Genomic DNA, 25,004 nt, shown 5'->3' with positions numbered 1-25,004 from the left:
GAACAGGCAAGGAGTGATTGTGAGAGGGGCAGAGAGAGAAAAAAAGAGGAGGGGAATGAATGAATGAATAAATGAATGAATAAATAAATAAATACATAAATAAAGGATGGAGTAAGAAGGGGAGGAGGGTCATTAACAGAAGTTAGAGAAATCAATGTTCATGCCATCAGGTTGGAGGCTACCCAGCCGGTATATAAGGTGTTGTTCCTCCAACCTGAGTGTGGATTCATCTTGACAGTAGAGGAGGCCATGGATAGACATATCAGAATGGGAATGGGACGTGGAATTAAAATGTGTGGCCACTGGGAGATCCTGCTTTCTCTGGCAGACCAAGCGCAGGTGTTCAGAGAAACGGTCTCCCAGTCTGTGCCAGGTCTCACTAATATATAAAAGGCCACACCGGGAGCACCGGACGCAGTATACCACACCAGCCGACTCACAGGTGAAGTGTCGCCTCACCTGGAAAGACTGTCTGGGGCCCTGAATGGTGGTGAGGGAGGAAGCGTAAGGGCAGGTGTAGCACTTATTCCGCTTACAAGGATAAGTGCCAGGAGGGAGATCGGTGGGAAGAGATGGGGGGGATGAATGGACAAGGGAGTCACGTAGGGAGCGATCCCTGCGAAAAGCAGAAAGAGGGCAGGAGGGAAAGACATGCTTGGAGGTGGGATCCCGTTGGAGGTGGCGGAAGTTACGGAGAATTATATGTTAGACCCGGAGGCTGGTGAGGTAGTAGGTGAGGACAAGGGGAACCCTATCCCGAGTGGGGTGGTGGGCGGATGGGGTGAGGGCAGATGTGCGTGAAATGGGAGAGATGCGATACTGATACCTTCTCTTATTTACCCCTCGATCATGACCCCACTAAGGAGCACCAGGCCACTGTCTCCTATACCATCACCAACCTTATCAGCTCTGGGGATCTCCCATCCACTGCCACCAACCTCATAGTTCCCACACCGTGCACTTCCCGTTTCTACCTCCTACCCAAGATCCACAAACCTGCCTGTCCAGGTAGACCAATTGTCTCAGCTTGCTCCTGCCCAACTGAACTCATTTCTGCATAACTTGGCACTGTTTTATCCCCCCTTGTTCAATCCCTTCCCACCTATGTTCGTGACACTTCTCACGCTTTGAAATTTTTCAATGATTTTAAGTTCCCTGGCCCCCACTGCCTTATTTTCACCATGGACGTCCAGTCCCCATATACCTTCATCCCCCACCAGGAAAATCTCAAAGCTCTCTACTTCTTTTTGGATTCCAGACCTAACCAGTTCCCTTCTACCACCACTCTCCTCCGTCTAGCAGAATTAGTTCTTACTCTCAATAATTTCTCCTTTGGCTCCTCCCACTTCCTCCAAACCAAGGGTGTAGCCATGGGCACCCATATGGGTCCCAGTTATGCCTGCTTTTTTGTTGGCTCATGTTCCAAGTCTATACGGGTATCCGTCCCCCTCTTTTCCTTCGCTACATCGACGACTGCAATGGCGCTGCCTCCTGCACGCATGCTGAGCTCGTTGACTTCATTAACTTTGCCTCCAACTTTCACCCTGCCCTCAAATTTACCTGGTCCATTTCTGACACCTCCCTCCCCTTTCTTGATCTTTCTGTCTCCATCTCTGGAGATGGCCTATCTACTGATATCTACTATAAGCCTACAGACTCTCACAGCTACCTGAACTATTCCTCTTCCCACCCTGTCTCTTGCAAAAATGCCATCCCCTTCTCACAATTCCTCCGTCTCTGCTGCATCTGCTCTCAGGATGAGGTTTTTCATTCCAGGACGAAGAAGATATTTTCGTTTTTTAAACAAAGGGGCTTCCCTTCTTCCACCATCAATAATGCTCTCAAACACATCTCTCCCATTTCCCGCACATCTGCCCTCACCCCATCCGCCCACCACCCCACTCGGGATAGGGTTCCCCTTGTCCTCACCTACCACCCCACCAGCCTCCAGGTCCAACGTATAATTCTCTGTAACTTTCGCCACCTCCAACAGGATCTCACTACCAAGCATGTCTTTCCCTCCCCCCCCTTTCTGCTTTCCGCAGGGATCGCTCCCTACGCAACTCCCTTGTCCATTCATCCCCCCTCCCATCCCTTCAAACTGACCTCCCTCCTGGCACTTACCCTTGTAAGCGGAACTAATGCTACACCTGCCCTTACACTTGCTCCCTCACCACCATTCAGAGCCCCAGACAGTCCTTCCAGGTGAGGCGACACTTCACCTGTGAGTCGGCTGGTGTGGTATACTGCATCCAGTGCTCCCGGTGTGGCCTTTTATATATTGGTGAGACCCGACGCAGGCTGGGAGACCGTTTCGCTGAACACCTACGCTCGGTCCGCCAGAGAAAGCAGGATCTCCCAGTGTCCACACATTTTAATTCCACATCCCATTCCCATTCTGATATGTCTATCCATGGCCTCCTCTACTGTCAAGATGAAGCCACACTCAGGTTGGAGGAACAACACCTTATATACCAGCTGGGTAGCCTCCAACCTGATGGCATGAACATTGACTTCTCTAACTTCCGTTAATGCCCCTCCTCCCCTTCTTACCTCATTATTTATTTATTTATTTATTTATTTATTTATTTATCTCTCTCCCCCCCCCTCCTTTTTTTCTCTCTCTGCCCCTCTCACAATCACTCCTTGCCTGTTCTCCATCTCCCTCTGGTGCTCTCCTTTCTTTCTCCCTAGGCCTCCCGTCCCATGATCCTTTCCCTTCTCCAGCTCTGTATCCCTTTTGCCAATCAATTTTCCAGCTCTTAGCTTCACCCCACCCCCTTCTATCTTCTCCTATCATTTCGGATTTCCCCCTCCCTCTCCCACTTTCAAATCTCTTACTATCTTTTCTTTCAGTTAGTCCTGATGAAGGGTCTCGGCCCGAAATGTCGACAGTGCTTCTCCCTATAGATGCTGCCTGGCCTGCTGCGTTCCACCAGCATTTTGTGTGTGTTGCTTGAATTTCCAGCATCTGCAGGTTTCCTCATGTTTGCCTCAGAATTACAGTTTTGCTTTTAAAAAATCAAATATCTTGTTACATCTCTTCCTCCCTCCCTCTCTTTGCACTTCAAGCTCTCCTACCAAACATCTGATCTCCACCGTGGTCCATCTCTCCTTCTCCTGCAATGTCTCTGTTGAGATTGCTATTCTTTTGCAAGAAGGGCAGGCTGCTGCTTTGCAAAGAATAGTTAACATTTGAAGAGATTATCACAGCCACTTTGTAGTTACCTTTTCCGCTTTAATGCCGGGACAATAGGCACATTCACAAATAACATCCGCCAAACTCCTACTAGACCGCACTAGCCTCATCCACTCTAGACTGGATAAATCCGTAACCGAAGCTTTTTCTCTTCGTTTTGACCCTCCATCCACATTGAAACAGCGTTTTCCTCCCCTGAAAATGGAGCTTTTCTAAAACTCTCCAGTGTGTGTAAATCTGAAAATGCCGGCTGGACGGTGTAGTGTGTATGGGGTAACCAGAGCTTTTTAAAAACGCCGTTGTGACATGCTGGAACAGATGATGGTGGCAGCACGGCATTGCATTGTTTTCATGAGCTAAGAGGAGGGAACGGAATTAGTACACTGTTTCTCCTTTGCTTGTTTTCTGTAGCTGCGTCCTGCGCATGTGCCCAGCAGGAGGAGATGCACCCAAATACCCGTTTTAATGTGGACTGAGGTATTTTCAGAAACGCCTGGTGTGGACGCCTATCGTTTTATTCGTCACACTGGCATTTTCAAAATTATCCGGCCTCAGGCCTCCCATTCAGTCTCACTGTGGCCCAGTTCAGCCAGACTTCTTGAGCAGTACAACTAGTGTACAGATTCCTTTCCTGCTGAAACATATCTCTAACTAATTAACAAGGACATTTGCATCTGGCAGACAAACATTCACAATCTGTACCACGACACAAAGATCTGCCTGTTCTCCAAGCCACCATCTGTGGAGATTGAAGTGTTGGGAGAAAAGACGGATGAGGACACCATTTGCTTGAAAACTGGACGCTCTCAATTTCTTCTTGCACTTAAACGTCTCACTCAGTTTCTGCTCTTGCCATAGTAATACAAATCTTAAAACAACTTTAAATCAGTCTCAGAGAGATCGTCATTATGATCATTCTGAAACCAGGGACAGAATGAAGACAGGCTGCAACAAATATGATTTCAGATTCAATAATTCACCTTACCAAAGTAAAACAGAACATCTAAATGTGTTAAAAGTAGGAATTACTCATTGAGAGATACATCCTGTCACAGAGCTCCAGTGGAAGTGTGGGACTCTCTCTGCCAAAATAACTGTGAATGCTGGCTCAGCCAATATCTAAGGAGGAGCTGTGGGCAGGGATGAGTACATTGAGTTATGAAACTTCTTAGCCCTGAAGTAGAATGGTAGAACTGACTTGAAGGCACATCTACACCTATGGTACTATTTCGGTCCACGGAAAGTCATCCTCAGTAACAGTGGACAACTCATTCAAGGAAAATTGGATTGATTTCTTTCAGCGAGAGGGATTTTGGGAAACAATATAAAGTTTTCTTGAGGTACAAATGCATAGATAGTACGATTCCACCAAGCAACTTTAAATCCAGGGCTCCAACACTGAATGATCACAGATGATGTGAACAATGAAAGGTTAGTTCAGGTGTTAGAATGAACAGGGGAAAATCCTCTGAGATACTTTTGTTTCACGTTTAGTCACAAGTGTATTCTGAAAAATGCACCCCTTCTGAGGAGAGGTTTGGAGTTTCTGGATGTGACATCACCCATTTTCCATACCACCATCTCCCTCAACCACTTCACTATATTGCCCCAAACACCAACCCTCCCAAACGTGACAGGTCAAACACCTCCCATTGCCCCATTCACCACTGCCTCAGATTGTGTGGGATATCTAATATACACCCCCCCCCCCCCCCCAGTGTGACACATGAGCTACTTGCCCCTACAATTGTCAGATAGAGTTTCAGGGCACAGAAACAAATCATTCAACACATGGAGGCCATGCGGTCAATTCCCATATTCCCATCAACAGTCCCAGGTTTTACCATTCACAGTGGCCAATCAGCCTACAGGCCTGCACATCTTTGGGATGTGGGAGGAAGCTGGAAAAATCCCAAGAGAATGTGGAATTCCACAAAGACTGTCACTGCTAGACACAGCTCAAACAGCATCTAGAAATTCACCAATGACACCAATATCGTTGGCAGAATCTCAGACAGCGACGAGGAGAATTACAGGAGTGAGACAGTTCAGCTGGTCGAGTGGTGTCACAACGTCACTAAGAGCTAGGAAATGATTACGGACTTCTGGATGGGTACGTTCAGCCCTTGCTCAGTGGTGGAAAGGACGAGCAGCTTCACGCAGCGTGACATCAACATCTCTGAGCGTCTATCCTGGGGCCCCCACATTGCAGAATGCTATATTTCATTCGAAGTTTGGGGAGAATTGGTAAGCCACCAAAGACTCATATCTCTAGATACATGGTGGAGAGCATTCTGACTGCCGGTGTCACGGCTTGCCGTGGGGGTGCTAATGAGCAGAATTGGACGAGCCTGGAGAGGATTGTAGAGTCAGCCAGGTCCATCATGGACACAATACACCCCCACCACCAAGGACACCTTCAAATACACCTCAGAAAGGCAGCACCCCTCATCAAGGATGCTCACCATGCTGCCATTGTTGCTACTGGGACCTGAAGACCCACACTCAATATTTTAGGAACAGCTTCTTCCCCTCCATCACGAGATTCCTCACTATTCCTCTTTAGCACAATTTATTTTTTGTCCCAGCAATTTTTATGCCCTGCATTGTGCTGCTGCCGTAGAACAACATAAAATCTTACAACGTATATCTGCGATAATAAAACTGATTCTGGCTGTACCCACCAAATCCCTTTCTCCAAACTTAAACATCCTCACCATGCAGATTATTTAAGTGTTGTGCGCACAGATCAATAATGTCAACAACTGGGTATGGTATTCGCACTTTGGAATGCTTTCACAAGCTTATTGCTTTTCTCAAGGTATCCTTGTTTGAACAAAAGGTCAGTGACATTGCTGCCTCTGGACTGTCAGACAGAAAAATGGGGATCTTGTTCCCTTCACCCAGTGACTGTGTGAATACTTTGCTCCATTTCTTGATTAACTATTATCGGCAGGGTTTAGCATCAGTTATTAAGAAATCAAACCGAGTTATGGACAAATAAGAAAGGCCGCAAGCCTATTACAGTGACTTGTTTTAAGTCAGAAAGCAGTGTCCCAGTCAAATACTCATTCAGTAGTCAGATTCCTTGTTAAAAGGAGACAACAACAACCTTGTAAATGACATTATATGCAACTTTGTAACTTTATAAATAATACGATGCATTGACCTTCATCAATTGTGGGATTGAGTTTAGGAGCCGAGAGGTACTGTTGCAGCTATATAGGATCCTGGTCAGACCCCACTTGGAGTACTGTGCTCGGTTCTGGTCGCCTCACTACAGGAAGGATGTGGAAGCCATAGAAAGAGTGCAGAGGAGATTTACAAGGATGTTGCCTGAATTGGGGGGCATGCCATATGAGAATAGGTTGAGTGAACTTGGCCTCTTCTCCTTGGAGCGAAGGAGGTTGAGAGGAGACCTGATAGAGGTGTATAAGATGATGAGAGGCATTGATCGTGTGGATAGTCAAAGGCTTTTTCCCAGGGCTGGAATGGCTAGCAAGAGAGGGCACAGTTTTAAGGTGCTGGGGAGTAGGCACAGAGGAGATATCGGGTAAATTATTTTACTCAGAGTGGTGAGTGCATGGAATGGACTGCTGGTGACAATGGTGGAGGCAGATACGATAAAGTCTTTTAAGAGACTCCTGGACAGGTACATGGAGATCAGAAAAATAGAGGGCTGTAGGTAACCCTAGGTCATTTCTAAGGTAAGGACATGTTTGGCACAGCTTTGTGGGCCAAAGGGCTTGCATTGCGCTGTAGGTTTTCTATGTTTCTAAACACTGTGATTTTCTCCCTAATGAATGCCTGTGTTAATGGACACAATTGTTTTTTTCCCAGTTTGCTAATGGTTATATTGTGGCGACCCACTTCCTAGCACACTCGAACCGGCTCACAATTAGCCAGCGTGCAGGCACAAAGGTTAGGTCCGCAACAAAGGGAGAAAAGCCTGCGGGGGTTTGTGAGTACGTGTCCCTTACAGCATCTGCACCCGGGGAGGGTGGGGGGCGGGATGAGGGAGGCTTTAAAGCAAGGCTGTGAAGTTCGAATAAAATTAACTTTGACTGCAGTTTACCGACTCCATGTCGTTATTTTAGCGCTGCGTGTAGCACACCGCTACAATTGGTGACCCCGACGGTCCAAACGATTTTGGACCGGAGATGACCGACGCCGCATCTGTTCATGCGGTTTCGTTGAAACTGCCAAGCTTCTGGACGCTACGACCTCACCTCTGGTTCCAGCAAGCAGAAGCCCAATTCCACGTTCAGCAGATAACCTCAGAGGACACCTGTTACTACTACGTGGTGAGCTCCCTCGACCAGGACACAGCGGCCCAGGTCGCGGGGTTCGTACAGTCTCCCCCGGCAGACGGCAAGTACACGGAATTCAAAGCCCTTCTCATAAGGACTTTCGGGCTCTCCCGCCGCGAGCGAGCTGCCCGTTTACTGCACCTGGATGGCTTGGGAGACAGGCCTCCATCAGCTTTAATGAATGAGATGTTGTCTCTGGCCGACAGACACACACCCTGCCTCATGTTTGAGCAGGCATTCCTGGAGCAGCTGCCCGAGGACATACGCCTGCTGCTGTCCGATGCGGATTTCAGCGACCCCCGGAAGGTGGCAGCCCGGGCGGACTTGCTGTGGAACGCCAAGAAGGTGAGTGGGGCGTCCATCGCACGGATCACCAGGCCACGCTCCCAGCAGCAAACCAGTCCAGGCCCAGCCGCAGAGCCCGCTAACCCCAGAGGCAGGGGTGGGGAGCCCAACGAACAATGGTGTTTCTACCACCAGCGGTGGGGCGCAGAAGCCCGCCGTTGTCACCCCGCCCTGCCAGTTCCCGGGAAACGCCAGGGACAGCCGTCGCTGATGGCTACGGCAGCTGGCCTTCGGGATAGCCTCCTGTATGTGTGGGACCAGCGGTCGGGACGCCATTTTTTGGTTGACACCGGTGCCGAGATCAGCGTCTTACCTCCGATGAATTACGACACCCGCAGCAGGGCGCCGGGTCCCCCCCGAGGGCTGTGAACGGCAGCATGGTAAGGACTTATGGCACCCGTCAGGTGCGGCTACAGTTTGGCTCCAGCCAGTTCACATGGGACTTCACACTGGCCGCCGTAGCCCAACCGCTTCTGGGTGCAGATTTTTTGCGGTCTCACAGCCTACTGGTCGACCTGCCCAGGAAGAGACTGGTCCACGCCGAGACCTTTCAGACGTTCTCCCTGGGTGCAGCCCAGTTGCCGGCCCCACACCTAGACTCCATCACGTTGTCCGACAACTACTTCACCAGGGTCCTGGCGGATTTCCCATTGGTTCTGACACCGCAGTTTGCGGCAGCCATGCCCAGACACGGCGTACAGCACCACATCCCGACACAAGGACCACCCCTCCACGCCCGTGCTCGGCGGCTTCCCCCGGACAAGCTCCGACTGGCGAAGGAGGAGTTCAAGAGGATGGAGGAATTGGGGATCATCCGGCGGTCCGACAGCCCATGGGCCTCCCCCCTGCACATGGTGCCCAAAGCGACAGGGGGCTGGAGACCGTGCAGCGACTACCGCAGGCTGAATGAGGCTACAACACCGGACCGCTACCCTGTGCTGCACATTCAGGACTTTGCAGCAAACCTGCACGGCGCACGGATCTTCTCCAAGGTAGACCTCGTCCGGGGATACCATCAAATCCCGATGCATCCAGACGACGTCCCCAAAACGGCTCTCATCACCCCGTTCAGCCTTTTCGAGTTCCTCCGCATGCCGTTCGGCCTGAAGAATGCCGCACAGACGTTCCAGCGGTTAATGGATGCGGTGGGACGCGACCTGGACTTCGCATTCATCTACTTGGACGACATCCTCATAGCCAGCAGCAGTCGTCAGGAGCATCTGTCCCACCTCCGTCAACTCTACGCCCGACTGAGTGACTACGGTCTAACAATCAACCCGGCCAAATGCCAGTTCGGGCTCGACACCATTGACTTTCTGGGCCACAGGATTACTGCAGACGGGGCAACCCCTCTGCCTGCTAAGGTAGATGCGGTCCGCCATTTCCCCCGACCCACCACGATCAAAGGCCTTCAGGAATTCGTAGGTATGGTCAATTTCTACCACCGCTTCCTCCCTTCAGCTGCCCGGATCATGCGCCCCCGTTCGCCTTGCTGTCCGGTCCGGGCAAGGACATTACCTGGGACGAGGTGTCCGCCGCCGCTTTCATTCAAACGAAGGATGCCTTGGCGAATGCCACGATGCTAGTGCACCCCAGAATGGACGTCCCTACCGCCCTCACGGTGGACGCATCTAACACAGCAGTCGGTGGGGTACTGGAGCAGCTCATCGCGGGCTGCTGGCAACCCCTGGCGTTTTTCAGCAAACACCTGCGGCCACCTGAGCTCAAACACAGTACTTTCGACCGGGAGCTGTTGGTGCTATACCTGGCAATCCGGCATTTCAGGTACTTCTTAGAAGGTAGGCCCTTCACCGCGTTCACGGACCACAAACCGCTTACCTTTACATTCACAAAGGTGTCCGATCCCTGGTTGTCCCGCCAGCAGCGCCATCTGTCCTACATCTCTGAATACACGACGGACGTCCGGCACGTCTCGGGTAAGGACAATGTCGTGGTGGATGCGCTCTCTCGCCCTAACATTCACGCCCTTTCCCCAGGGGTAGACTTTGAGGCGCTGGCAGCGGGCAGACGAGGAGATCCCGAGTTACAGGACTGCAGTCTCCGGTTTTCAGCTCCAGGACCTCCCCATAGGCCCAGGTGAGGGGACCCTACTCTGTGACGTCGCCACCGGCCAGCCCCGTCCCGTCATCCCGGCACCTTGGCGGCGACATGTTTTCGACTACATTCATAACTTGGCGCACCCCTCCATCCGGACAACCATCCGGATGGTCTCCAGCAGGTTTGTTTGGCACGGACTCCGCAAGCAGGTCAGTGACTGGGCCAGAACGTGCCTGCACTGCCAGACAGCCAAGGTGCAGCGACACACCAAGGCCCCGCCGCAGCAGTTCCACCCCACCCACCAGCGTTTCGACCACATTCATGTGGATATTGTGGGCCCCCTGCCAGTGTCACGCGGAGCGCGGCACCTCCTGACTATCGTGGACCGGTTCACAAGATGGCCAGAGGCGATCCCGCTCATGGATACCACCTCCGAATCTTGCGCCCGGGCACTGATCGCCACCTGGGTATCCCGCTTTGGTGTACCAGCCCACATTACCTCCGACAGAGGCGCCCAGTTCACCTCCAGCCTGTGGTCAGTGATGGCCAGCCTTTTGGGGACACAGCTGCACAACACCACAGCCTACCACCCACAGTCGAACGGACTGGTGGAGCGTTTCCACCGTCACCTGAAGTCGGCTCTCATGGCCCGCCTGCGAGGAGCTAACTGGGTGGACGAGCTTACCTGGGTCCTACTCGGCATCCGCACGGCACCCAAAGACGATCTGCACGCCTCGTCGGCCGAGTTGGTGTACGGCTCACCCTTGGTCGTCCCTGGGGAGTTCATACCAGCCCCAAGGGGGCAAGAAGAAGAACCCGCAGCAGTCCTGGGCAGACTACGCGAGAGGCTCGGTGACCTGGCCCCCATACCCACTTCACAGCATGGGCAGAACCCGACCTGCGTACCCAAAGACCTGCAGAACTGTAGGTTTGTGTTTGTATGACGGGGCGGGCATCGGCCACCGCTGCAACGGCCCTACGAGGGGCCATTTATGGTGCTCAGGAACAACGGGTCCACGTTCGTGCTGGAGGTTGGGGGGAGAGAGGAGGTTTTCACGGTGGACCGACTCAAACCGGCCCATGTGGACCTGGCGCAACCAGTCGAGTTTCCGGCACCGCGGCGCAGAGGCCTACCTCCCAAACAGGGCCCGGCCCAGACTGTGGACATTGGGGGGTGTATCGCCAGTTCTGGGGTGGGGGGGGGGGGGGGGTTATGTGGCGACCCACTTCCTAGCACACTCGAACCGGCTCACAATTAGCCAGCGCGCCGGCACAAAGGCTAGGTCCGCAACAAAGGGAGAAAAGCCTGCGGGGGTTTGTGAGTACGTGTCCCTTAGAGCATCCGCGCCCGGGGAGGGCGGGATGAGGGAGGCTTTAAAGCAAGGCTGTGAAGTTCAAATAAAATTAACTTTGACTGCAGTTTACCGACTCCGTGTCGTTATTTTAGCGCTGCGTGTAGCACACCGCTACAATATCAGGTTTAGTACAGAGTTAATCCTGATATCCCAGCAACACACACAAAATTGATGGAGGAACTCAGCAGGCCAGGCAGCCTGAAAAGCTCACTCTTTTCATCAATTTGTCAGTATAAAACTGGAAGCTTTCTGGCCCAAATGGCTCAAATCAAGTTTATTCTGACACCCAACAGAGGGAGGAGACTTTTGTTCCGTTAATGTGGATTGCCGTTCTGAAATGCAAACATACAGTCACACTCACAGCAGCGAAGAGGGCTCAGACTATCAGCCAGTCCCCTTCATTGGCACTAGTTTGTAAAACAGAATGAAATGAGGAAGTGCTGTACTAAAGACACCATCTTCCAAGGCAAGGCCGCCAGTAGTCCTGACTAAGGGTCTTGGCCCGAAACGTTGACTGCTCGTTTCCACAGATGCTGCCCGATCTGCTGAGTTCCTCCAGTGTGTTGTATGTGTTGTTTTAACCACAGCATCTGCAGTGTACTTTGTGTTTACCTCCAGTTGGTCTATCTTCCACTCACATGGCTTCCTTCCATCTTGACTGCGTCATCAACCATCCTCTTTCAGATACTGGTGACACACACAAAATGCTGGTGGAACGCAGCAGGCCGGGAAGCATCTATAGGGAGAAGTACAGTCGACATTTCGGGCCAAGACCCTTCGTCAGGACTAACTGAAAAGAAGAGATAGTAAGAGATTTGAAAGTAGGAGGGGGAGGGGAGATCCAAAATGATAGAAGACCGGAGGGGGTGGGATGAAGCTAAGAGCTGGAAAGTTGATTGGCAAAAGGGATACAGAGCTGGAGAAGGGGGAGGATTATGGTACGGGAGGCCGAGGGAGAGAGAAAGGGGGAGGGGAGCACCAGAGAGAGATGGAGAACAGGCAAGGAGTGATTGTGAGAGGGACAGAGAGAAAAAAAAGGAGAGAGAAAAAGAAAAAAAAGAGAAAAAGTAACAAACAAACAAACAAATAAATAAATAAGGTAAGAAGGGGAGGAGGGGCATTAACGGAAGTTAGAGAAATCAATGTTCATGCCATCAGGTTGGAGGCTACCCAGTCAGAATATAAGGTGTTGTTCCTCCAACCTGAGTGTGGCTCCAGCTGTGTATCCCTTTTGCCAATCAACTTTTCAATTTTTCATCCCTCCCCTCCTGTCTTCTCCTATCATTTTGGATCTCCCCTTCCCACTTTCAAATCTCTTACTATCTCTTCTTCCAGTTAGTCCTGACGAAGGGTCCCGGCTCGAAACGTTGACAGTGCTTCTCCTTATAAATGCTGCCTGGCCTGCTGTGTTCCACCAGCATTTTGTGTGTGTTGCTTCTGCAGGTTTCCTCGTGTTTGTAATTCAGATACTGCCTCACTGCCTCCTAGAACGATGACAATGGTTCCCTTGTCCTCACGTTTCTTCTCATCTGTCTCGATGTGTAACAGTGAAACTTCTGGCACCCACCAAAGCACACAAAATGCTGCAGGAACTCAGCAGGTCGGGCAACATCCATGGAAATGAGAAAAAACAGTCGAGGTTTCAGTCTGAGACCCTTCTTCAGGACCAGGATAAAAAGGTGGGGGGAGAAGAAGGAGGATAGTTAGAGGGCGAAAGGAGAAGCCAGCTGGGTGGGAAAGATAAAGGGCCGGAGAGGAAAGAATCTGATAGGAGTGGAGAGTGGACCATAGGAGAAAGGGAAGGAGGGGGGCACCAGGGGAAGGTGATAAGCAATTGAGAAGAGGTAAGATGCCAGAGGGGAGAGGGAAGGGGAAAAAATTACCAGGAGGAGAAATCAATATTCATGCCATTAGGTTGGAGGCTACAAAGATGGAATATAAAGTGTTGCTCCTCCACTCGTAGGGTGGCTTTATCATGGCACGAGAAGAGGCCATGGACTGACATGATGGAACAGGAATGGGAATTAAAATATTTGGCCACCGGGACGTTCTGCTTTGGCAGATGGAGTGGAGGTGCTCGATGAAGTGTCCCTCAGTTTTCGATGGGTCTCACCAACGCAGAGGAGGCTGCATCAGGAGCACCAGACACAACAGATGACCCCAGCAGGTTCACAGGTGAACTGTTGCCTTGCTGGAAGGACTGTCTGGGGCCCTGAATGGGCAGGTGTAGCCACTTGCAGGGATAAATGCCAGAAGGAGATTAGTCAAAGGGACTACTGGACAAGGGAACCACAGAAGGAGCAATTCTTGCCGAAGAAACTTTTTTTCTCTTGTAAGGGGTTTCTTCTTTATGTTACTGCGTATGTTAATCAAAATGGCTTCTTTGTTTTGTTAAAAGTAAGAATGCTTCTTTGTTATGCTAACTGGAGAGAGGATGTTTTCTCTCGAAGCTTGTTTGGGTTAAAATTACTGATAACGAGAATTGTATTCATTTGTTAACCAATTGGAATAGATGTTATTCGCTCTTCTGGGTCTGTAAGCTATTGTTGGCGGGCTTTTGGGGAGTCGGCGCGAGGGGGTGAGAGAAAGAGGACGCGGTGCTGTAAGCTGGGCGACGGAACGGAATGGGGGTCCTAGGCCAGGGTTTACCACAAGGAGAGGAGACGAAGACAAACTTGCCGGGGGTGCTTGGTTGATCACTTCGGGTGGTCCTGAGCTGCGAGTCGAGGAGGTCTGAGGGGATTGACTGGTGACCAGAAGACTTCATTAACTGAGTTCCAACGGTTGTGCATGAAGTGGTTGAATTTTGTTAAGTTTGGCGCCTTTTACTTTTCCTTTTATATTGTATCTCTATTAAGTACATAGTTCCAGTAATATCTATAAAGTGAACTCATTTAATCGCATATGGTGTACTGTCTGTTATTTGGTGTGTTGGGGACATCACACAGCATCCACACAAGCTGATTACCCAGTCTGGCGGGGCCAAAGGCTGCTCCCCCCAGACGGAAGCGAGTTGAGTGAGCCTGAGGCTTACCAGGGGTTTACATTCTACCTCTTCTTTTTATCATTTTCAGAGATTGCTCAATGTACACCAACTGGTTCCATACTTTAATCATGTCTAACATATTGGACCTACCCACGCCTGTTCTCCTTTCCCATTTCCATGTCCAAAATTCCAAGCACTCCTCCCAGGGAACAAATCAAACCATGCATGATATTCAATTTAGTATATTATACTCACATCTTTGTTTCCTAACTCTAAGTACTGGGTACAGGAGATGGGATGTTATGTTGAAGTTGTATAAGATGTCGGTGAGGCCTAATTTGGAGTATTGTGTGCAGTCTGATCACCTACCGACAGGAAAGATACTGCATCAATAAATTGGAAGTGTACAGAGAAAATGTTCATGATGTTGCCAGTATTAGGGAAAGGTTGAATAGGTTAGGGTTCATTCCCTGGAGCTGAGGAGCATGAGGGGAGATTTGGATGAGTACATGGATGGGAGGGGATGTGGGCTGATGGGACTAAGCAGAATAACAGTTTGTCATGGACGAGATGGGCTGAAGAGCCTGTTTCTTTTGTGCTGCATGACTATCTGCTGCTTAAGGAGTGGTCGCCTTAACATTAAAGTGATTATACTCGGACTGGGTAGTGGTTTTGGAGACCGGTTGCTCATTTAGTTTAAGCATCAGCCCGAGATTTTTGTTGACCAACAAACACCAAGACCACGCTAGGTTGGTGGTGAGAAGGGCCCTCACTGTTACAGCCATCCAGTACGGACAAAATAACATCCCAGGTGCTCACTGTCCTCAGGATAGCTGCAGTCAGGAAGATATGCTCACCCACAGGTTGTGGGTTTCCTTAAAGAGTGTGGAGAAGAACATAACGGTCTGTGTCCCAGTTCATCTCTTGTAGCTGTGTACCAGAGGACTCCTTGATCTATGGACTGTTCCGAGCGGCAGCCACAGAGTTAGGCATCAAGTGCTGCTGGAAGATCATGAACTCTTTGATCTATGGGCTGTTCCGGGCGGCACACACACAGAGACAGGCATCAAGTGCTGCTGGAAGATCATGAACTCTTTGATCTATGGGCTGTTCCGGGCGGCAGCCACAGAGTTAGGCATCAAGTGCTGCTGGAAGATCATGAACTCTTTGATCTATGGGGTGTTCCGGGCGGCAGCCACAGAGTTAGGCATCAAGTGCTGCTGGAAGATCATGAACTCAGTGAAGGATGGATGCCTTTTTGTTTGCTCGAAACCTGCTGCTCTTCAAGCCCAGCGAGATGCTGCTGACTGACTCAGTTGTGGGGTGGCCTGAAGTTCGGTACGGCCAATGCTAAGTCTCAATAGGTCTTTGGCTGCCACACCTGGTCTAGTGGGGAAGCCTCTCAAACAGTGCAATGTCAAAGTAAATTTATTATTAAACTACACATACGTATGTCAACATATACTACCTTAAGATTCATCTTATTGCAGGCATTTATCGGAAAATGAAGAAATATAACAGAATTTATGAAAATCTATACGCAAAGACTGACAAAAAACTCAGCGTGCAAAAGAAAACAAGTTGTGCAAATAAAACGAATAAGCAATGCTGAGAACACGAGTTGTAGAGACCTTCACGGTGCGTCTGTAGGTTGTGGAATCAGTTAAGTGTTGAGCTGAGGGAAGTTATCCATACTGGTTCAGGAGTCTGATGCTTGATTGGTAATTCCTGAACCCAGTGGTGTGGGACGCGAGGCTCCTGAACCTCCTATCTGGTGGCAGTAGTGAGGAGGGGTCATGCCCTGGGATGTTGGTGATTAAAAGGATGCATCGCCCTAGAGGGCCACAGAAGTGGTCATGCTCCTGTTTTCTCTCTTCCAAAACATTTACACTAGGGAAAATAATGACCATCTTTTGGCAGTGTTTCTTCCTTTGAATACATTTTTGGTTGCAATAAAGTCTATTTTTTGAAATAAATAAAAATGACTGTCCTGCAGTGGAATGAGATGTCTGTAACATTTTTTTGAAATATTGGGACATTTCAGAGACCTTTAGATAGGCAGGTGGATGTAAGGAAAATGGAGGGTTACAGGCTGTGTAGGAGGGAAGGGTTAGATAGGTTGTGGAGTAGGTTTATATTGTCAGCACAACATTGTGGGTCAAAAGAGTCCAGACTGTGCTGGTCTGTTTTATGTTCTATATGAATATGGCTGACTGCAGAGGAGTTTGTGCTAAGGGAATTAATAGGAACGAAAGTTCTGTCAGCACCAGACACACTGAGGTTCTGGGTACTGTGTAACAGCTTCACAAGTATTTATTGTTCAAAGAGGCCACACGAATAGCATGAGTGCTTTGTAAATAGAATGTTTTGGTTTGATGAAACTTTGCACGTAAAGAAAGAGCACCACTGACTGCATTGTATTTCTTGTATATATTTCTATGAATAAAGTTCGTTTGAAATGTAGAAAGGAATCAGTTTCGAGTTCCTATCCCAATGCAGTTTATTTATGTCAACTATTCCTACTGTTGTAGCCCTTTGTAGTGAATTATACTCATCAGGATTCACCACAAAGCTTACAAACGACAGATCATCATAGCTGCTCGCATGGTTGCAGACACCATTTGGTGGTACTGCTGTTACTTCAGGTCGTCAGCTTGGACCTCTTTGTTTTCTTCATTGACCCGTTTCTTAGACCTCTTACTTCCTTAGAAGTTTGCACAGGTTTGGCAAGTCAGCTAAAACTTTGACAAACTTCTACAGAATCATGGCAGAGGGTATCCTGAACCTCACGGCAGAATATGGAAAAAACAATGACCTGGAATGGAAATGTCTACAAAAAGCAGTAGATACAACACAGTCCATCACAGGCAAAGTCCTCCCCATCATTGATCGCATCCACAAGGAGCGCTGCCAACAGATACACCAACCATCATCAAGGACCCCCACCAGGTTCAGGAATGGTTATTACCCTACAACCATCATCAAGGACCCCCACCAGGTTCAGGAATGGTTATTACCCTACAACCATCATCAAGGACCCCCACCAGGTTCAGGAATGGTTATTACCCTACAACCATCATCAAGGACCCCCACCAGGTTCAGGAATGGTTATTACCCTACAACCATCATCAAGGACCCCCACCAGGTTCAGGAATGGTTATTACCCTACAACCATCATCAAGGACCCCCACCAGGTTCAGGAATGGTTATTACCCTACAACCATCATCAAGGACCCCCACCAGGTTCAGGAATGGTTATTACCCTACAACCATCATCAAGGACCCCCACCAGGTTCAGGAATGGTTATTACCCTACAACCATCATCAAGGACCCCCACCAGGTTCAGGAATGGTTATTACCCTACAACCATCAGTCTCCTGAACCAGCATGGATAACCTTGTTCACCTCAACGCTGAACTAACTCCACAACCCATGTTCTCAGTATTATTTATATACTTTTAAAATTTATTATTTGCATGATTTTTCTTCTTTTGTAGATTGGATGCTTGTCATGTTCTGTTGTGTATAATTTTTCATTAGCTTTATTGTATTTCTTTATTTTCCTGCAAATATATGCAAGAAAATGAACCTCAAGGTAGTATATGGTGATATATACATACTTTGATTATGAATTTACTTTGAACGTAACATTACAACTTGAACATTTTTATTTAATCTCTGCCATCCTGTCGAAGACAAACCTTTTTCTCCCCTGGCCATTCTCCATGCCCCATTGGTTACAACATGTTCAGCCACTAGCTTTGTTTTCAGTCATGATGGATGTCAGCAACCTGAAACATTAACTCCATTCCCCTCTCCAAGGCTGCTGCATGACTTGACTGACAATTCAGGATTCTCTCCTTTTATGATGCTCATTTAAAATTAAAAGCTCTCGGTAGGTCTGGATAAACACACTCACAGTTGTTTATTAAAGGATGGCAGAACAAATGCAAACTATTGTAAGTAAAGCATAATACCATATTTTAAAAGGTTTTACCTTCCAGTCAGGAGGTAGCTGTGCACCAAAACCTAAGGCTGGAAACATCTTGTCTCTGTAGGGTGATAAAAGGGAAGATGGATGAGTAAAGCATACAACATTGTTCTTGCAATAAAATGAAGACTGCTGATAATTCTTTCCAATTCCAATTACTAGAGAAGACCAATAGCTGCACATGTGACATTTTAAATGTCAGTATGTTTAACCATTCCTGCGGCATTGACTTGAATTATGGGATTCAGATAGATTCTCATCACAGGATTTATAATAGTACAAAGATGAAAGATGCACTTTGTCTCCTTGACGTGTTATTGAAAAGTTTCTCATACAATCCATAAAACTGAAGACCAAATATTTAGAATGCACTGAGGAGAAAGTACATACACAACACGCAAATGATGTTATATTGCCCATGCGCACATTTTATTCAGGTTTCTTTTAAAAGAAACACACTGAGCATTCTGCCAATGTTGGAAATCTTGAGCAATAGTTATGAACAGTCAGCATTTCGAGCTGAGAATTTCCCTCCATGGATGCCGTCTGACCTGCTGAGTTCCTCCAGAATTTAGTGTGTGTTACACTATGAAAAGGATGTAGAGTGAAGTGCTCCAAACAACGTAAACAGTTTTTAATTCAAGCTGTGGTTATTTAAAAGTCACAGAAAGGCATTCTTGTTTGTAACTGACTTAAGTGAAGGGCACAAGGCTGCAGAGCACTGTTTGGAACCACGACCTGTGCTTAACTAACCAATATTAGTTAACTAACTAACTGCTGTCTGTGCTCAGATGGTAGCTCTGAGTCAGGAGGAGGTTAGTTCACGTCCCACCAGAGCGCTGAGTGTGCAATCCAGCCTGGCATTCACATGTTAGGCTGAGGCAATGTCACATCGCACGAGGAATTACCACCTCAAGAAAGACTTTGAACCGGTGCATCAATGGCCTTCCCCCACCCACACTCAGGGGTGGGAACCATGGTAGAATGTCCATTTCCATCTGTAAATACTCAGCAAATGAGGCAGTCTAGTGTAGGTCTGAATGCTGAAAGACCCAGACAACATCCAGGCATGGGCCAAGAGGAGGCAAATAACAGTGGCAGGCGATCACCATCTCCAACCAGCAGGGGCCAAGTTCAAAGTTCAAAGTAAATTTATTATCGAAGTACATATATGCCACCATACACAATCTTGAGATTCATTTTCTTGTGGACTTACTCAATCAATCCATAACAGAATAATAACCATATTAGAATCAATGAAAGGCCGCACCAACCTGCATGTTCAACTGGTACGCAAAAGACAACAAACTGTGTAAATACAAAATGAAAGAAATAATAAATAAATAAATAAATAAACAAACAATAAATATTAAGAACATGAGATGAAGAGTCATTGAAAATGAGTCTATGGGTTGCAGGAACATTTCAATGATGGGACAAGTGAAGTTGAGTATCCCCTTTGGTTCAGAGGTAATAGCTGTTCCTGAACCTGATGGTGTGAGCCCTGAGGCTCCTGTCCCACCATCCTACTGACAGCAATGAGAAGTCAGCATGTCCTGGGTGGTGGGGGTCCCTGAAGATGGAAGCTGCTTTCCTGTGGCAATGCCTCGTGTAGATGTGCTCAGTGGTGGGGGGTGGGGGGGGGGTCTTATCTGTGATGGACTGGGCTGTATCCACTACTTTTTGTAGGAATTTTTGTTCAAGGGCATTACCAACCTCTCATAACACTTCCCCACTGTGGGTGTAAGTGATACTGGACGATAGTCATTGAGGCAGGTTACCACGTTCTTCTTGGGCACCAGTATAAGTGAAGCCTGTTTGAAGCAGATGGGTCCCTCAGACTGCCAAATGAGAGGCTAAAGATCTCAGTGAACACCATTTGATCAGTACACGTCTTCATTACTTGGCCAGGTACCCCGACTGGACCTGATACTTAACGTGGATTCACCCTCCTCAAAGCTGCTCACACATCACCCTGAGAGACTGAAATCGCAGGATCGTCCAGGGCTGTGGGAGTTCCTGAAGGTTCCTCCATGTTGTTACGGTGAAAGCTTGCATTGAAGGCATTGAGCTTATCTGGAAGCTAAACCCTGTTGTCACCTATGTCGCTTGCTGACAACACAAACACCTTCGTCAGGATGCTGTTCATCAACCATAGCTCAGCATTTAATACCATCATTCCCACAATCCTGACTGTGAAGTTGCAGAACCTGAGCCTCTGTATCTTCCTCTGCAATTTTATCCTCAACTTCCTAACCGGAAGCCGACAATCTGTGCGGATTGGTGATAACATATCCTCCTCGCTGATGACCAAATCTGGCGCACCTCAGGGGTGTGTGCTGAGCCCACTGCTCTACTCTCTGTATACACATGACTATGTGGCTAGGCATAGTTCAAATGCCATCTATAAATTTGCTGACAATACAACCATTGTTGGTAGAATCTCAGGTGGTGACGAGAGGGCGTACAGGAGTGAGATATGCCAACGAGTGGCATGGTGCCACTAGGTCTGGCAGATGGAATACAACGTTAGTAAATGCAAGATCATCCACTTTGGAAGGAATAATAGAAGAGCAGATTATTATTTAAGTAGTGAAAGATTGCAGCATGCTGTTGTGCAGAGGGACTTGGGAGTGCTTGTTCATGAATTGCAAAAAATTGGCTTGCAGGTACAACAGGTTATTAAGAAGGCAAACGGAATGTTGGCCTTCATTGCTAGAGGGATTGAATTCAAGAGCAGGGAGGTCATGCTGTAACTATGCAGGGTACTGGTGAGGCCACACCTGGAGTACTGTGTGCAGTTCTGGTCTCCATTCATGAGGAAGGATATACTGGCTTTGGAGGCAGTGTACAGGAGGTTCACCAGGTTGATACCAGAGATGAAGGGGATAACCTATGAGGAGAGATTGAGTCACCTGGGACTATGCTCTCTGGAATTCAGAAGAATGAGACGAGATCTTATAGAAACATACAAAATTTTGCAAGGGATAGATAGGATAGAAGGAGAAAGGTTGTTTCCATTGGTAGGTGAGACTAGAACTAGGGGACATTGCCTCAAGATTCAGGGGAGAAGATTTAGGACGGAGATGAGGAGAAACTGTTTTTCCCAGAGAGTGGTGAATCTGTGGAATTTTCTGCCCAGGGAAGCAGTTGAGGCTTCTTCACTAAATATATTTAAGATACAGTTAGATAGATTTTTACATAGTAGGGGAATTAAGGGTTATGGGGAAAAGGCAGATAGATGGAGCTGAGTTTACGGACAGATCAGCCATGATCTTATGGAATGGCGGGGCAGGCTTGATGGGCCAGATGGCCGACTCCTGCTCCTGTTTCTTATGTTCTTATGTTCAACAACCTGGCACTCAATGTCAGTAAGACGAGAGAGCTGATTATGGACTTCAAGAAGGATAAGACGAAGGAACACATACCAATCCTCATAGAGGGATCAGAAGTGGAGAGAGTGAGCAGCTTCAAGTTCCTTGGTATCAATATCTCTGAGGATCTAAACTGGTCCCAAAATATTGATGTATTCATAAAGAAGGCAAGACAGTGGCTATACTTTATATACTTTATACTATGCTTGAAGAGATTTGGCATGTCAACAAATACACTCAAAACCTTCTATAGTTGTACCGTGGGGAGCATTCTGACAGGCTGTATGGTATGGAGGGGCTACTGCACCTTTCATAATCGATTAATTGTGAAGGAGTTTGAGATGTTTGGTGGATTGAATAAAACTAGCTGAATTCAAGACTGATTACTATACTGAGATTCAGAATTATTTGTCACAGATACATAAAAATGTGTAGTTTGTGTTAACGACCAACACACCCAAAAATACGTTGGGGGCAGCCTGTTACTAAACTCTTTGCAAAAAGTTCATACTCTGAGTGATGGCATGTTCTTATACATTATATTTATTACATCACAGCACTGAAAACACATATAAACAGAGCAGATATATATACTAGAGTAACATCTGGACTCAACCCAATACATTCAAGGCACATCTCTCAACACCATCGGTTGTACCAATAGGAGGTACTGCCTCAGGAAGATAAGATCAAATATCACCATGCCACCTTCTGGCAGTTAACAGTGGGTAGGAGGTACAGAAGCCTGACGTTCCACAACACCAAGTTCAAGAACAGCTACTTCTCTTCAGTTCTCGAACAATCCAGGACAACCCTGATCACCACAGTATATCAACACCGTGACCATGTAGATCACTTTACACTAAAATGACTGATTTACTTGCTTGAAATTGTGTCCTTTTTTTAAAGTGTATAATGTGTTTAATTTATGTTTCTTGAGAATGCTGCTTACATAATAGTATGTGCCTGTAACTTCTTTCATTGTTCCTGTCCATACATGTACTTGTGCATATGACAAGAAATGTGATGTTGGCTTATCCCCATACGAGGGACTTCAGTGTTGCCAGACAGGCGGATCCTCTGGACTAGCCCAGCATGCCTTTCATTTCTTTAAAATGGTACACAGTCTTATTACAAATCTTCCGGAGAACCTGGCACATTTAAAGAGAGTGCAGGAACCGGGGCCCAGACTAATTTCAAGATAGTCTTGGTATCATCAGGATTTTCAAGTTTCGCTGTAGTCACAAAAGATGTGCAAGCCATCTTCATACAGATACAGCCAAAGTGGTTTTGACGTAGATGTGAAGTTATATATAAAACAAGATATATAAAGATAGTATTAAAATAGCTGAAAGGGGAATACAATATGAAGATAAAACCCAGCAATGAATTATAAATACATTGACAGAAAATTGCTTAAGGAAAGTGTGGAACAATTTAAAACAGACAAATATACTATTGCAACACTGACAAAATGCTGGAGGACCACAACAGGTCAGACAGCATCTCTGGAAATGAATAAGCAGTTAACATTTTGTGCAGAGACCCTTCTGGAAATGAAAGGGGGGAATTTCCAGAATTAAAAAGATCGAGGGAGGACAAGGAGAAACTGATAGGTGAAGCCTGGTGGGTAGGAAAGGTAAAGGACTGGAGAGGGAGGAATCTGGTAGGAGAGGAGAATGGACTATAGGAGAAAGGGAAGGAGGAGGGGACTCGGGGAGGTGATAGGCAAGTGAGAAGAGGCAAGAGGCTAGAGTGGGGAATAGAAGAAGAGGGGAGGGTGAGGGATAAATTGTCTTACCGGGTGGAGAAATCAATATTCATGCCATCAGGTTGGAGGCTACCCAGACAGAACACGATATGTTGCCCCTCCACGGTGCGGGTGGCCTCATCACGGCACATGGAGGCCGTGGACCGACACGTTGGAACAGGAATGGGGAAATCGGAACTAAAATGCTTGGCCACCAAGTAGTTCCAATTTTGGCAGATGGAATGGAGGTGCTTGATGAAGCGCTCCCCCGGTTTACGATGGGTCTCACCCGTGTAGAGGTTGCCACGTTGGGAGCACTGGACACAATAGACGATCCCAGCAGATTCACAGGTGAAGTGTTGCCTCACCTGGAAGGACTGTTTGGGACTCTGAATGAAGGTGAGGGAGGAGGTGAATGGGCAGGTGTAACATTTTGGTCACTTGCAGGGATAAGTGCTGGAAAGGGGATTAGTGAGGAGGGACAAGTGGACAAGGAAATCAGAGAGAGAGAGCGATCCCTGTGGAAAGCGGGGGTGGGGGGGGAGGTGAAGATATGTTTAGTGGTAGGATCCTTTTGGACATGGCAGAGATTGCGGAGAATGATGTGTTGGATGCAGAGGCTCATGGGGTGGTTGGTAAGGACAAGAGGAACTCTATCACTGCTGAAGTGGTGGGAAGATGGGGTGAATGTGGATGTTCAGGAAATGGTGGAGATGCGGATGACGGCAACATCGATGGTGGAGGAAAACCCTGTTCTTTGAAGGAGGATGATATATCTGATATCCTGGAAAGGAAAGGTTCATCCTGGGAACAGATGCGATTGAGATGAAGGAACTGAGAAAAGGGAATGGCAGTTCTGCAGGAGACAGGGTGGAGAGAGGTATAGTTTAGATAACCATGAGAATCAGTAAGTTTATAAAAGATGTCAGTCACCAGTTTGTTTCCAGAGATGGAGACAGAGAGATCGAGAAAGGGGAGGGAGGTGCCAGCAATGGACCAAGTGAATTTAAGGGTAGAGTGGAAGTTGGAGGTGAAGTTGATGACAATGATGAGTTCAGCATGGGTGCAGTCATCAATGTAGCAGAGGAAGAGATGGGGAGCTTGGAACATGGACTGTCCTACATAGCCAACAAAGAGGCAGGCATAACTGGGCCCATGCAGGTGCCCATGGCGACCCCTTGAGTCATGAGAAAGCGGGAGGAGCCGAAGGAAAAATTGTTGAGAGTGAGGACCAGTTCTGCCAGACAGAGGAGGGTGGTGGTGGAGAAGGATCGGCTGGTTCTTCGGTCAAGAAAGAAGCAGAGAGTTTTGAGGCCTTCCTGATGGGGATAGAAGTATACAGGCACTGAACATCCATGGTGAAGATGAGGCGGTCAGGGCCAGGGAATTGAAAGTTAGTGAGGAGATCGAGGTCATGAGGAGTATCGCAGATGTAGATGGGAAGGGACTGAACCAAGGGGGATAGAATGGAGTTGAAGTAAGAGGACATGAGGTCAGTGGGGCAGGAGGCAGCAGAGATAATGGGTCTACCTGAACGGTCAGATTTGTGGATCTTGGGGAAGAAGTAGAAGTGAACAGTGTGGGGTAGGGAACTATGAATTTGGTGACAGTGGATGGGAGTTTTCCAGAGTGGAT

General features: G+C 47.9%; 1 protein-coding gene across 5 annotated transcripts in view; it reads right to left on the bottom strand.

Moving 5' to 3' along the window:
• cpne2 (copine II) overlaps positions 1–25,004 on the bottom strand; it is a 258,097-nt gene that overhangs the window by 56,247 nt on the left and 176,846 nt on the right. For all 5 annotated transcript variants that reach the window (XM_073069841.1, XM_073069840.1, XM_073069839.1 and 2 more), the window contains one exon: positions 18,252–18,306. In XM_073069841.1, coding sequence (XP_072925942.1) covers positions 18,252–18,306 — 55 coding nt within the window. The remainder of the gene's footprint in view (positions 1–18,251; positions 18,307–25,004) is intronic.

The sequence above is a fragment of the Hemitrygon akajei genome, chromosome 17, assembly GCF_048418815.1.
Source record: "Hemitrygon akajei chromosome 17, sHemAka1.3, whole genome shotgun sequence".
Taxonomy (NCBI): domain Eukaryota; kingdom Metazoa; phylum Chordata; class Chondrichthyes; order Myliobatiformes; family Dasyatidae; genus Hemitrygon; species Hemitrygon akajei.
Note: the sequence above shows the minus strand (reverse complement) of the source record. Positions and strands in the feature narration are given on the sequence as shown.